This window comes from Gallinula chloropus (assembly GCF_964237585.1).
Source record: "Gallinula chloropus genome assembly, chromosome: 3".
NCBI lineage: Eukaryota > Metazoa > Chordata > Aves > Gruiformes > Rallidae > Gallinula > Gallinula chloropus.
The window spans coordinates 57,437,347-57,451,121 of record NC_140087.1 but is presented as its reverse complement, the minus strand read 5'-3'; the positions used below and the strand labels follow the sequence as shown (position 1 = coordinate 57,451,121).

The window sequence follows — 13,775 nt, the reverse complement described above, 5'->3', positions numbered from 1 at the left end:
GAAAATTCATCCAACAGTCTACAACCCAAACGCGTATCCCCCCGCACTCCCAATATGCCACAGGTATTTTTAAATGTTGGGGAAAGTTTTCCAACAAACAAATATCATGTATACTTGACAGGCACAGAAATGAAAACAAAACCACAGACTCATGCTTACACCTCCTGGCTGTATAATTTTTGATTGTGTGACCATTGTTCACCATAAATTAACCAAAGCTGTGAATAGCCTTCACCACTGGATGCACTTCAAGAATTAAGTTAAAGTCTTAAGTTCTACTGTGTACTACTGTGACAAAACCCCAAATTCACAGAACGCAGTTTGTATACGATTGATTTCTATTTCTCTTGTTAGAAGTAATATTGTGCACATTGTATTACATCCAAATATCTCTGTTCAGACATTTTCAATTTTTAAGGTCATTCATTTTTTTCCATTTTTAATCCAAAATTAACTATTAACCACAGCTCTTGAGATTGTTTTATACTTTTTTTTTATATATCTTAACACACTAGATATAAAGCATGTTTTGTTCTCTATTTTCTCCCAAGTGCAGGGCTAGCGTTTTTTATTCTATATAAAAATCAGAATACATGTGTATTTTCTGTAGTAAAAAAAAAAGTTACTTTTGCAATTAATTCAACGATATATTATGGTACCAAAATGTATTTTATGCTGACCTATTTATGTTACATAGGGCCATGACACTGGTATACATACACCAGTAAATTAGAGCGGAAGATGCTGTCTTCCTTAAATGCAGCAAGTACCAGTAACAAGTTGAATACTTTTATTTTTTTCTCAGTCCTTCACTGACACCTTTCCCTGAATACATGGTATTAACACCTTCAGAAATACACATAGTTAAAATGCAAAACTCAAAAGCCATAAAACCAATCAGATTTGGAACTTAAAATAACAACTAATGTACATTAACATTCTACACTCTGCAACTAACAGCACTAAATTATCTACTATAGACCCTTTTTCAAAGGATTAGAACGCAATCTTAAAAAACCCAAACCAACAGAGGACAACTACTGAAATGCTGGTAAAGCAACACATGAAGTTATTCTTTGAAGGGGAAGGTTTAAACTGAAATTCGAATTAAAAAAATGTAGTTAAGCAGCCAAAATGTCAGTAAGAGTGCATTTTAGATTTCAAAAGGCTTATGAAAAAAAAGGTGGTGGAAATAGGCAAGGGGCGAAAAAGCTGGTGGGAGGAGAAATCACTCAGCAGCTAAAGACCATAAAACACCTGACTTGGAATAACAATTTTGCATTCCCGAAGCAACTGTATCATTGATCAACTGAACATTAACAAATAAAGATATTACCATTAAAACAAGCCAAATTCAGATGTCCTCTCCTCACACTGCATTTCTTGTGTAGCACAGATTTTGCTTTTTCAAGGAATGGCCAATCTAGATTACTATGTACTACCTTCATCTATGGTAGTATTTTAAAAAAATTTAAGAGTAAGACACAGAAGAAGAGTTAATTTTGTTCAGTAATACTGGCATTCTGAAAATGAACCAAAGATGATGGATTCCTACCTTCTCCCCCTTACTGAGCCCTGTTTACAGTGCATCTTCTGGCACCCCATGGAGTCATTTGAATTTTTGTCATTTGGGGTGAAGACTAAATTACAGGTTAATTTCAAAACTGCGAGTAGATGTTGCAGGCTAGATTACTGTCATAAAAGAGAAATACTATGGTAGTTACCATAGACAGATATAAAGCTTTATATAATCAGTATTTTTCTCCTGCTTTAGATGCAAGTTCAGTTAACATCTAAAAAACCAGTTTTACAGAAAACTACTCAATTTCTAAGGAGGCACAACAACATTTATACATTCAAATTAAAGTTTTCAGTGATAAATCTAGCTTTTCAGATTGATGCTCAAACAGCCATAGTATTGTCTCAGCTGTATTCCTAAAGGATTAAAGTGACTGTTTTTAGGTCAAAGCTATCAATAAATGAATGAGTAATTGGAATGTCAGTCAAACAGGAACATTAAGAGTTTTCTAGTCTCTAAGTGTAGACTTCTGAAGGCATTAATACCGTATGCACAGAGGAAAAAGAAGTCAGCAAAGAACCCAGATAACAAAAATGGAAACACCGTACTTGTTACTTGTACTTACTGCTCAACGGTGCCTGAATAAGTCTGCATTTAAGGAGGTCGGTATCTTACACACTAATTTACTAGACATTTGTTTTGAATCTATTGAAATCTGATATATTTATTCTGTTACAGTCAAGCAACCAACTGGCATCCACAGTTTAGTAAACTGCAAGAGAATGGTGTTTATATAAAAAAGATGAACCATAAGACTGGCAACGATCAGCTATAAAACAATAAAGGGTATAAAAGTTCAGCTTCTACAAAGAAATCCTTTGCACTCCTACTGCAAAGAAAAAGCATTAAGCTTATGCTTGTACACCTGAGAGTGTGATGTACTCAACAACCTGCAGTATTTCTCAACTGTCACAAACTGCAATTAGTTCCAGGTAAGTATCAGCAACTACTTTTGTAAGCATCTTTTACAGTCCTGTTAGAAAAACCCAGTGTAAACTAGGATTCAAATTTCAAGAATAGGTAACATTTTAATGTGTTTCTTGTTATGACTCACTAACTTCAAGAACTGCACTCAAAAAATTTTCCACATTTTAACAAAATACTATCTGGACATTAGGATTTCTCAGCTAGCAAACAGCCATACATCTGAAAATATCTGGCAGTCTCTCTCCACACTTAGGCATGTCAAACATCCTTTTACCCTCCCAAACAATACTTACTACATTACCACGTTAAAAGCCTGCTCCAAAATTACTATTTAATTAGCATGGATCAAGTTAAAAAATAAGTAAAGCCCATATACTCATAGCCATGCTGGAAAAGTCTGATTTCCAGTGTAAGTCTGGACAAAATAGCATTTCAAATGTGCACAAAGACGATCCATACTTCATTTTGAGTTGGCCGGATACTACAGCTTTAAGTCACTCATAAATATTATCTGTACAGGTCTAATACCTGTTCCACTTAAAGTATTTTTCCCTCCCATTGAAACTAATTTGTCTAAAAGAGAAGATAAACTATTCTTTTTGAATGACAGGAGGAGCCTTGGTCATCACTGCACAGTGTTTGGCCACCGTGCAACCCTGAAGAGTCCTACCTTGGCATTACTTTTCAACTAAATCATTGCTAGGGTTACGATATCCTAAGTGCTTTTGATTCCTCTGCTCTCTGTTTAGGATGCCTAAGAAGTCCAAGATACTTCAGGCACAATCTTCCAAAATATTTGCAGGGGCAATTTTACTCACACAAAGCTATTTGAAGTGACAAAATTACTCGGATGTCTGCACGTTTGCAGAACACGCTTTGCAGCAGGACTGGCTATAACGTGCACGGATACAAACATCCCCCTTCCAATTTCAACAAGCCACTCCCATCTTGCATCAAGAATGCAGCACTAAATCTAACCCTTTTACTTGTAATAAACAACTTTCCCAACCAGAGAGTCTGCCTGATAAAAATAAGACTCCAAATATTGATTTTAATTGGAATGAAGTGCTGCAACATTATGCATAAAGCTTTAGTGAAGTGGCAATTTACCTAAGGGGTTTACTGATTGAAAAGCTCTCAAACCTGAAATCACTAGAGAGGTAGAAAGAAAAAAGGGACTCTCTGGGGTGGGGGTGGAGGGTAGACTGGTACAACAAATCCCTCTCTACAAATCTGAAGCAGATGTTAGTGTAGAGGGAAGTCAATTCAGCAAGGTACAATCAGCTTTACAAAAATTATTCTGTTAAAAGAGAACGGGCTCTTGAAAGAGCTAAATGTTTTTCTGTTCATTTGCTATACTAAGGAATCTTCAAGGAGACTGGTGTTGCAATTACAACTAATCCTCCCCAAAAAATTAACTGTGTTGAAGGCTTTGTAATTTCCCTAGGTACAATTTAGCTGTCACTTACTTTAAAATTTACTCAAACATGCGTTCGGAACAGCACTAACTTCACATGTCAAGTGCTTTCCAGCCAATTGAGTCTAAACTGGAAGTCGGTGTTAAACAACTGAATGATTAGACAAGATAGCTCATTTCCCTGCTCTTTTGTTCAGAATAAAATGCCACATTTACATTATCAGACTCAACAGGATTTTCTGACAGAGGGAGAAAAAACCCTAGTGAACACTGTCCGTACCAAGCACATGAAGCCTGTCATTTACCAATCATCCTTCAAAAAGCAATAGCCATGAATGTAACTTAATTACGACCCAATGATCCTTGACGAAAAATCATCTTATCACTGTCCTGTCCCCATAGGGCAAATGAGACACTTTTGTCCTTTGGCACTGATGATGCTAAATTCCTAATTGCAATAATGGAGTAAGAGAGCCAAACATCCCTAATTTCATTGCAACACGTAAAGAGTTTTAATACAAATATTAAAATAAAGCTGCTGAAAGTTAGGGAAAAAACCTCTCCCCACTAGAGATTAATTTTTCTCTACTAAAAATATCGCTGAATTTTAAAAGATGCTTATTCTTAAAAGTAAATTTAAAAGTCAATTAACTTGTGCTATAGAACCATCACAAAATCAAGGAAAATTTAACTCTCAAAACAACAGAAGAACAATTGTCAAGGCACAGGATTCACACTGTATCTGCTACATAACAAACTAAGCAAAATGGGTTTCTACAGCATTAATCCCAAACCCACACACAATGCTTTACTGGACAATGCTGTATTAAAATACACTGACTGTTTTTAAAGAAACACATTCCAGTTGTAGCCTTTTGATCATTTAAAATACAGATACAAAATGTGTGTCTTCGCTAACCTTAAATCACAAAATGTTTTCTTCATACAGATTGTAACAATGTTTTCATCATTTACCTGTAAACTTTCTTCCCTCTGCTTACCGATATCAGGAATTAATACATTTCAAACCTGAAGGAGTTCTGTTTTGCTTCTTTTCTCAGAGATTATATTATTTAAGGAGAGCAGAAACAAAACTGTTAACGAAGAGACAGGAACCACATCAAGTTTTTAAGATGTGTATTCCTATTTTTGGTTGTACATAAGCTAGCTTGTGTAGCTTTCTTGGAAGAAAAAAAATCATCAGTAGTTACTCTATCTGTAAATAGGTATTATTTGTGTATCAGATAGCAATTGATCAGGTTTGCTTCACAAACCTGATCGGTTTTGTAAAATGGTTTATGTTTAAATAGGTTTCCCCTGAGAGTTGGTAGAGAAGGTAAAAGCCACTGCAATCCTTAAAATAGTAGTGAATTTTGTGTGGTATAGGTAACACAACCTTTTCCAATTATTATCAATTAGAAGAACCAGTCCAAAAGTTCAAAATGTCTGAGGAAAAACGTACAAGTTCTTCACAGGCGTGCAGATTTTGAAAACTAAGATTTTTGTCATGCTGCTCAAGGCAGGCTCATCACCTGGATGACAGACCGTGATTCCACATGTGGACTGTCTCGATTTTCAATGTGATTCCACCATCTTGAGAAACTGCTCAGTCATAAATAAAAATCATGATTACAAGAAGGGCATGGTTCCCCTTAAATTTACACAGGGTAAAAAAAAAAAAAAAATCAAACAAAAACCAAACGACATAGTATGATTCCTCTCTCTAGTTACTTCAGCTAAATATTTCTCAAAATATTGAAGGCAAAATGTCCATTCCAGTAGAATATTGGAATTTTTTTTTCTATAACTTTTGTCAAGTTATACTGTTCATCAATAGTTTTTTCTTTTCCATGCTCTGCTACAAATTGTCACTTTTAACAGTCAATTTTACAAGGATTTCAGAATATTCTGGACTGGGTACAGAGAAAAAGGGTAGATGAAAACATTTTACACTTAGAATTGTTGAAAATTTAAAAAGCACTCCACAGATTCTTTTACAAGTAATTAAAAAGTTTGAAATAAATTAAGAACACAAAACATAAGCACAACTGCTGTTGTGGAACAGTGAAAAAAATCCCAGAGATCATTTCAGAGGCATGCTGATGACCTGCAGCTAAATCACAGCATTTCAGCATGATACTCAAGCTGTAGTAAGCACTACTACTGTAAGAAATGACTAACACTTATTTCAGTCACTCATAACTTTCAAAATTTCTTATCTCTAAGACAAAATAAATTTAGAAAAAAAACCCACAACAATCATCTGTGCAATTCAGTTATTCCTCCCAAGCGAATTACGTGGGAAAAGCTTCCCCCTTCTGTTCTGTCTGACACTGGAGAGGATCCGAGTCTCTGCACCCGTAAGACAGCAGTAAAACCCATAGGAAAGGAGCTTACTTTTGTATCTTATTTTCATACACTTATGAAATACAAGTTATACAGGTGAGTACCTGTGCCTTGTAGCCATAGAGTCCCTTTTTAAAAAGTTTTACCTAACATTTATTTTCTGCAAGAATGTGGATTTGAACTACAATTACACCCTCTACGGTTCTTTGCATCCACACATCCTCACATCCTTGTATCATCATATACTGCTTCTGAAGTGAGAAGAACCCAAGTAGCTCCACATAGAGCTTGCATGTCAACGTGCATAAAGCAATTATGTAAAATGCAGCTGTTCTTACTGCACACTGCAAAGCATATCAGATATTTTTCCGACATGTTAGTTACATATGATTGCAGTTAAATTACTTTCATAAACATCTGCCTTGTCCTGTGATGTAACCAAGGCAGTTCTGCTGACTGACATGATGTTCAGTGTATTCTTAACTGGTGACCACTCCAGTAAAATACTCTTTTTAGAAGAGTATATACATACATCTGTCAAGAATTACACCTTTTTGACAAGAATTTTGAATACAGAAAATGTTATACACACTTTACATATGCAGAACCTTGAGAGAACTAAAAATCCCTACAATTTAACAAAAAAATTAATAAGCATCTTTGGTGCTTACATGATAAGTAAGTAAAAAATTCACTTATTTCACAGGTAATTTTATATATAATATCAATATGTTATATTTCATAGGTATTATACTTATGCCAAAAACATTTCATACACATGAAGCCAACTGAAAGAGACTGATCAATCACTCTGGCTGCAAGAGATTAAAATCCAGCAGCCACATAAATGACATAAGAAAAAAAAAAAATAAGAGGATTGTACATATGGTAAAGGAAGTGAAAGGGACTCATGTCATTTTTAGCATGAAATTGTTATATAGTTCATACATATGTTAACAGAAATATCCTAAAACTCTCTTAATGAAAAAATACGCAAAATGACATGACACATGCCATTACAGATACTTCCTGCCAGAATGTACGTTATGAACTTCCTTTTCTCTAATAAACTGTACTAAATGGCAGGGGACGGGGGGGGTGTGTGTGTGGAGAATCACAACAGACAAATTGGGACAGTACTTCCTTTGAGTTTTAAATTCAGCAACATAGCAGACTCTTGGCAATAACATCAAATTATTTGAATTAAAAATAGTTCAGCGTCCAACCACTGCTCTTCAACTCACCTGAGACGGCACAGCAAAATAACGCTGTTTTCACGGGAAAATGCATACTAGTTAACCACAAGAGCTGAGACTATACATATCATGCTCTGAAGAGCTATCGTGTCAAACAGACTTTAGGACCAACTAATTCATAAGCATATTCCAATACACAGCCACTCCATCTCTGCCGTGTCCATAAAGCACAGCTGTTGTTCCCAGAGACTGTGACGTGATCTATAACTGATGAAAACGGACTTACCTAACTAAAGAAAACATATTTGCTCATTAGTATTCCTAAATCACTTCCGTATTATTCGTGCGTGCACGCGTGCATGTTTACGTGCATGAGCACTTGGAAACGTGAACGGGCAGCTGTGCATAGTGTAGACAGGTCATAGCACACAAATAAACATCGTATCATAACTTGTTTCCTCTGAAGCCCAAACATAGCTTACTTTTCAATGTGAACCGTAATCAGAGTGGAATGAAGGGCAGCAGTTCCTGCCAACCCCAGGTTCACAATGGTCTCGTGTAATCGATTCACAGTTTCGACTTCACCTCGCATGGCAGCGGCGTTAAGAATGCGGAAAAGAGATGCAACTGTTCTGTCTGAGATAGGAACATCCTTCTCTTTCATCTCCGTTAGAATGTTAATAGCATCTACAATGAAACAACACAAAAGACCCTTAGGTAATTTCATGTAGGGAAAACAAACTGCTATTAAAACAGCATTTCAAACCCAGCAGGAATGTAAATTCTGGCGTATAATGCCGATTTCAAGTTAATTACTACTTGCATTTCTAAACGAGACTACAATTATAAATCCACAATAGCATGGTTTTATCATTTTGCTGCAACTTTGACTACAAATTATAGATAGGAACTGTGTGCCCACTCTGCACCACATAACCCTGTATAGTCTGCCCTATAGCTGCAAGATTCTAGTAAATGGATGCTTTTATCATTCAATGCTAACATCTGCTAAATCACTCCATTGTTTCTTCAGCAGATGGCTTGTCACGAGGCCAGATAATAAAGATATGTTTACACTGTATATACAGCCAGACTAATGGTCTGATACCGATAGGGCCTGTTTGCTGTGTCGATACTAATTAGCCAAGGAGAGCCAATGAAAGCTTTCTAACAGACTGCATGTTAAAACATTAGGTTCATTAAGCTTCATTAGTAAGGCAGAAACAAACATTTTGGTATATGGAATAAGTGCATTTTTGTAATGTTCTTAATTATTGCACAGACTGTTTTGACCACTTTACATTTGGCTACATTTATGAATTGTTTTATTTTCCAAGGGACGTTTATGCTCTTAAAAGCAAGCTAATCTTTTCAAACTGCTTAATGCAGAGGTGGTCATGATCTGATTTATTATGATTTTGAAAACATCAGCTTTGTTATTTTTCTAACAGTAAGCTTAATAAGAGGCCAAGACAAATTTCAAAGAAAGATCTTACAAGAAAAAAATGCCTTACATTAGCTTTTTTCTTTTATTGTATAGTGTTCTATATAAAATCAGAGTATTTTGTGCCTAGGCTCAGACTACGCTTTTATGGTGTTAAAACCTTCTACAAAATCACAGAACTCGATATTCAGAATCACCTTTTGAAGCTGATGACAGTCTAAAGTTCTTTTAAAGATCAACCAAATGATGTAAATTACAGAATTATATTAGACTAAATTACAGAAATTAAAGAGCTAACAGCTTAATGCAAACATCTAGAAATACAAAATAGGCAGTTTGCAGAACGCTCATTAAAAGCCAAAATTTCCAGGCAGTTTGACAGATTGACTCTAAAATTCAGTAACACACACATAAAAGAATACTAACAGAAAAATATATACTTTATAAAAAGTTAAATGATTTTTTGCAGTACTTGGCTCTTATGAGGAGGTTATGTTTATAGGTTTTACGTTCAGCCTTCAGACCTTCTTAAGCAAAAACAAAGCCATTAGTCTAGGCACATACACAATTTGTGCCATAAGTCATGATCTTCAAACTCAATCCAAACAGCAATGCTAATAAAAACTAGCTGCAGAAATGCAAAAAGCACTGAGCTGTGCAAATGTAAATGACAAGCTTGCCAATCCATTAAAACTAATGGCCTGCACTGTCCAAGCATCTCTGGTTGAATTCACATGCAAATTTGTATGCAAAATGTTCAAGCACTTTTCAGGACGTGATATACCATTAATATCAACTCATTTTTATTCTTGAAGCAAGATACCTTTATTATATAGCAGAAACACACAATGAAAGCAAATGGATTACCTTCTAGTCTACCATGCTTTGCTAAGACTTCTACCAGTGCTACGTACTTTCCAGTGTCAAGAGCAACAGGTGAATTCTGAGGGAAGCTAGAAATTCAAACATTAAGAAATTTATCAACAGAAGTTCACATTTTGTGGATTCAGCTTAATGATCTATTTTTAAAAATTACATAACAAAGTAACAGCATTGAGAGCTAGAAGATATAAGAATTAAAAAAAAATCTGATAGACTTGGAAATAGTGCACCATTAAAACATGATTTAAAAAATATTATCTACACACCTTCCCATCCCAAACCCTCAAAAGTTATATTTTAGAGAGCCAAATATTTTTAATAATTATTTGGCAGTTACTGCACAAAATGGGGTATTTCCCAGGAGCCTGGGAAGAAAACTCAGGCCACATGTCTGGGGCAGGGAATATGAAATAAGAATATGAAACTACTGCCCATAGTAACAGGTTAAAAGCTACTCCCTGGAGTTTCTGCTATGTATTTGTTTTGGTTCCCCCCTACTCCCTCGGAAGTTTTAAAATTAATTCCCTCTCTGTTGATTCTTTTTGTAACAAGTCCAAGAGTCGCTTCTCAGAAATCTATTATGCTACACTTGAGGCAGATCAGTAAAAACATGCCACTGCAGTGGAACTCCACTAGAAGACTCAACATCACTTCACACAAGCTCACAACAGCGATTACATGAGCGGTAGTACAGCCAAAACCAGTATGCCACCGGGACCTGCAGAGTGGCAAGTTTCTTGATACTCACAGCTCAATCATTTCACATAATTTCAAACGCTAGCAAGGTGCAACAAGCACTTGCCTGCTACCCTACTGTAAAACCAAAGCAAGTACTTCGCCAGCGTATATGAGACAGAACCTAAAAGTATCAGGTATCTGGTTCTATATTCACTGTAGCATCAGACTGAAGGGAAGCTTTCAAGGGAAAAAGGGAAGGGGCAAACAGAAAGATCATCTCTGAGAATTTACTCCGGGATAAATCATGCACAGATTGTCTTAGTTTGGAGCTAATTTTCACAGCCAAGATACAAATCTCTGAAAATGAAAATTGTGAAGTAGAACGCTTGTTGACAGTCTTAAGTAACGTCACACTGCTATCCTAAAGACAGTTTAGGTGCAGCAGATTCTAAACACATTCTAGATGCCTTCTAACACACAAACCAGGTACATTTTACCCTTAAATTAAGCCAGGCTTCAGTTAGACACTATGTATGTTTAAAATAAAACCAGATCCTAAACAGTAATTTCCCCCCCCCTTTTTTTGGGGGGGGGGGGGGGGGGCGGGGGGGAGGGGGAGAAGAGTGGGGTAATACATACCATACAAAGTAGCTGCTTCTGATATTCAATTATACATAGCAAATTTTTTGTTTTAAAAAACCCACCCTTGACTGTTTTAAATGCACATACATTGGTGGGGAAAACTAATTAAAAATGGATGAGGGGGTTAATAGTCAACCTACTTAATTCAACAAGGTCTGTGTATCAGCATAAATCTCTGTGACATGTTTCAGTGCCGGTGTACTTACACTTTTTCTTTCAGGTTCATTGCCTCTTCTACATTATCATGTCGACAGCACAAATTTATTAAGGCTGCATAGCCACCGACAACCATGTCCGGTTCGTATTTGGCTTTCACTTCAAGGGCTTTTTGCATATTCTAAAAAAGGAACAAAGCAAAGATGTGAACTAGAGGAAAAGTCGGTATGACATTATGATTCTTGTGTGTTCAGCGTGCAGTTACATGACTGCTTTAGTGCTTTTAGTAGTGTAAGATTGTATTTGAAAACAGTGTTGTAATGCTTTAGTGAATTTTAAGGGTCAAAGTTATTGAGCAGAAATTACTATTTTTCTAAAATCCTTTTAGATTAACTTGAGGGGAGATTTCTAAAAAAATTTTCTTGCTTTACATTTAAGTCTCTAGCATGTTTTAGTGTAAGTTATTGTTTTTTTTTTTAAATCCAGACAGACAGCAGAAACATGATTAACCCAAACTCCAAAACAGTTCTTGTTTATTTGGAACTCTAACAATTTTCACCTGGTACTCTGCCAAGCACACAACAAAACTACTTTCTAAAGAATAAGAAACTGCTTAACAATCCCGTAGAAAGCTTATTTTTTGATACATTCCTATTCATACAGTTGACCCCTTTGAACTTACAATGGTGTTCGCTTCTAGTCTTATTTCATATGCAAAAATCGTAGAGACAGACAGCTGAGAATCACTCTTTCTAAACTGTATTCTTAGCAACAGAGAATATTGTGCTATCATCTGCACGACTGCTACTGCTCCTATATATACAGCTTTATAGGCAGGATCATACTGAACAAGAAACTGAATAAAAGTGTGGTGATACCCCACAAATTACAGACACACACTAAATGAATGTAAACTACAGCTGGACGCCTGCCGAATGAAGGCAAGAGACCCTTTATCTCAGAAGAGCTTTCCTCCTGCAGGAAAATGGAATTTCAATCCCTGCATTAACAACCTAGTAATATTTGAATTGCAAATGACTAGTGCATGTATCAGTTGCTTGACAATCTAGATATAAGAGACCGGAGCCATGGCTTGAAAGGACATTTGGCATGTATGATAAACCTATCACAGCTGTTACTATCATTCACTTTGCAGATTATTGTAAACAAACTTCAGCAACCCCAAAACATGCCATTCAAGGTGTTGTTGAAATTAGTTAACCTTTTGATTTAATTGCTTTTTGCACTTATGTTTGATTTATAAGCATCAAACCATGAAACCTCAAGCACTGCACTTGTCTTTGCTTAACTATGTCTTTCCATAATACCGTCATTTATGTCCCTTTAAAAATATAGCTATGTGTTTCCAATTATCTCTGCATTGCTTAAGATACCTCTTCTTCACAAAGAGCGTGTATGAGTTGTTTCAAGACATCTGTAATAGGCTGGTTTTCAGCTTTTCGCTTTTCTAGTTTCTTCTCCAAAGCAGACACGTCAGATTTAGCACTCTAAATGGAGGTAACAGAAAGAATGTGAATTGCAAAAACACCCTTCCCTGAACAACTTGTCGGATCACTTCTATTAGAGACAGACAAAATAATCTTCTTCTTTCACACTATAAGAATTTTCTTAATCATTTAAGGTGCTTTTATCCATTTAAACAGTACACCCTAATTGAAGATTTGAGTCAATGCTTTTTTTACTGTATTCTAAGTAGCACATCTACAAAAGGTCAACGTTACTATTTCTCTCATACTCTGTTCTTTGTGCTCAGGAAAGTAGGGAACAGAAGCCTGTTTCTTTTTCCATCTCCACTCTGCTCAGATCAGAGATGTAAAGACTTGACACTCCACCATTAGAAGCAGTGTGGATTTATATGGTTCCTGCCACTCAAGCGGATCACTGTAATTTACAAACACGAATTAAGCCTCACACTACCACTGTTAACTAACTAGAACTTTCAAAGAAAATATTTACCAGACAGGGAAACTGAGGCACGAAGCCTCAGCCAACTCTGAGGTTATGAAGCAGGTCTAGGTGAGAATCTGAATAGCCTTTACTACTCTGGAAGGTAACCTCTGAACATCAAAAGGTAGATTTAAATAACATTAATATACTTCCATGATCTGAAAGCTAGCGATTACATTTTCTGTAAAACTCACATCCAAACAGTATTATTACAGTAAGAACAGGCACAGCTATCTGTGAATTTACTTACTTCTGGAATGTTGTCTGGCGACAAGGGTTTTTTATGACACAGTAACCTCGCATCCTAAAAATGTAGTAAGACAAAGGTATCACTAACCCCCTCCAAAAAAGTTCAATCTCCAAATTCACAGAACATGACAAAAACTTTCAAATTAGTTAATTGCAAAGTTGAAAAAAAAGCTGTACTCAGCAGCATTATTACATTGATTTGAAAAACCTCTTATTAAATGTATGCCTCTGAAAGTTTCATATACAAAACCAGCTTCAACAGTGAAAAATCATGGAAAAGTTAAAAGGCTT

The 13,775-nt window shown here is 35.9% G+C and overlaps 1 protein-coding gene across 2 annotated transcripts in view; it reads right to left on the bottom strand.

Moving 5' to 3' along the window:
- LRPPRC (leucine rich pentatricopeptide repeat containing) overlaps window positions 1-13,775 on the bottom strand; it is a gene marked incomplete at its 5' end in the record, with an annotated part of 87,582 nt that overhangs the window by 36,692 nt on the left and 37,115 nt on the right. For both annotated transcript variants that reach the window (XM_084261509.1, XM_084261510.1), the window contains 5 exons: window positions 7,948-8,152; window positions 9,777-9,862; window positions 11,318-11,448; window positions 12,662-12,775; window positions 13,486-13,539. In XM_084261509.1, coding sequence (XP_084117635.1) covers window positions 7,948-8,152; window positions 9,777-9,862; window positions 11,318-11,448; window positions 12,662-12,775; window positions 13,486-13,539 — 590 coding nt within the window. The remainder of the gene's footprint in view (window positions 1-7,947; window positions 8,153-9,776; window positions 9,863-11,317; window positions 11,449-12,661; window positions 12,776-13,485; window positions 13,540-13,775) is intronic.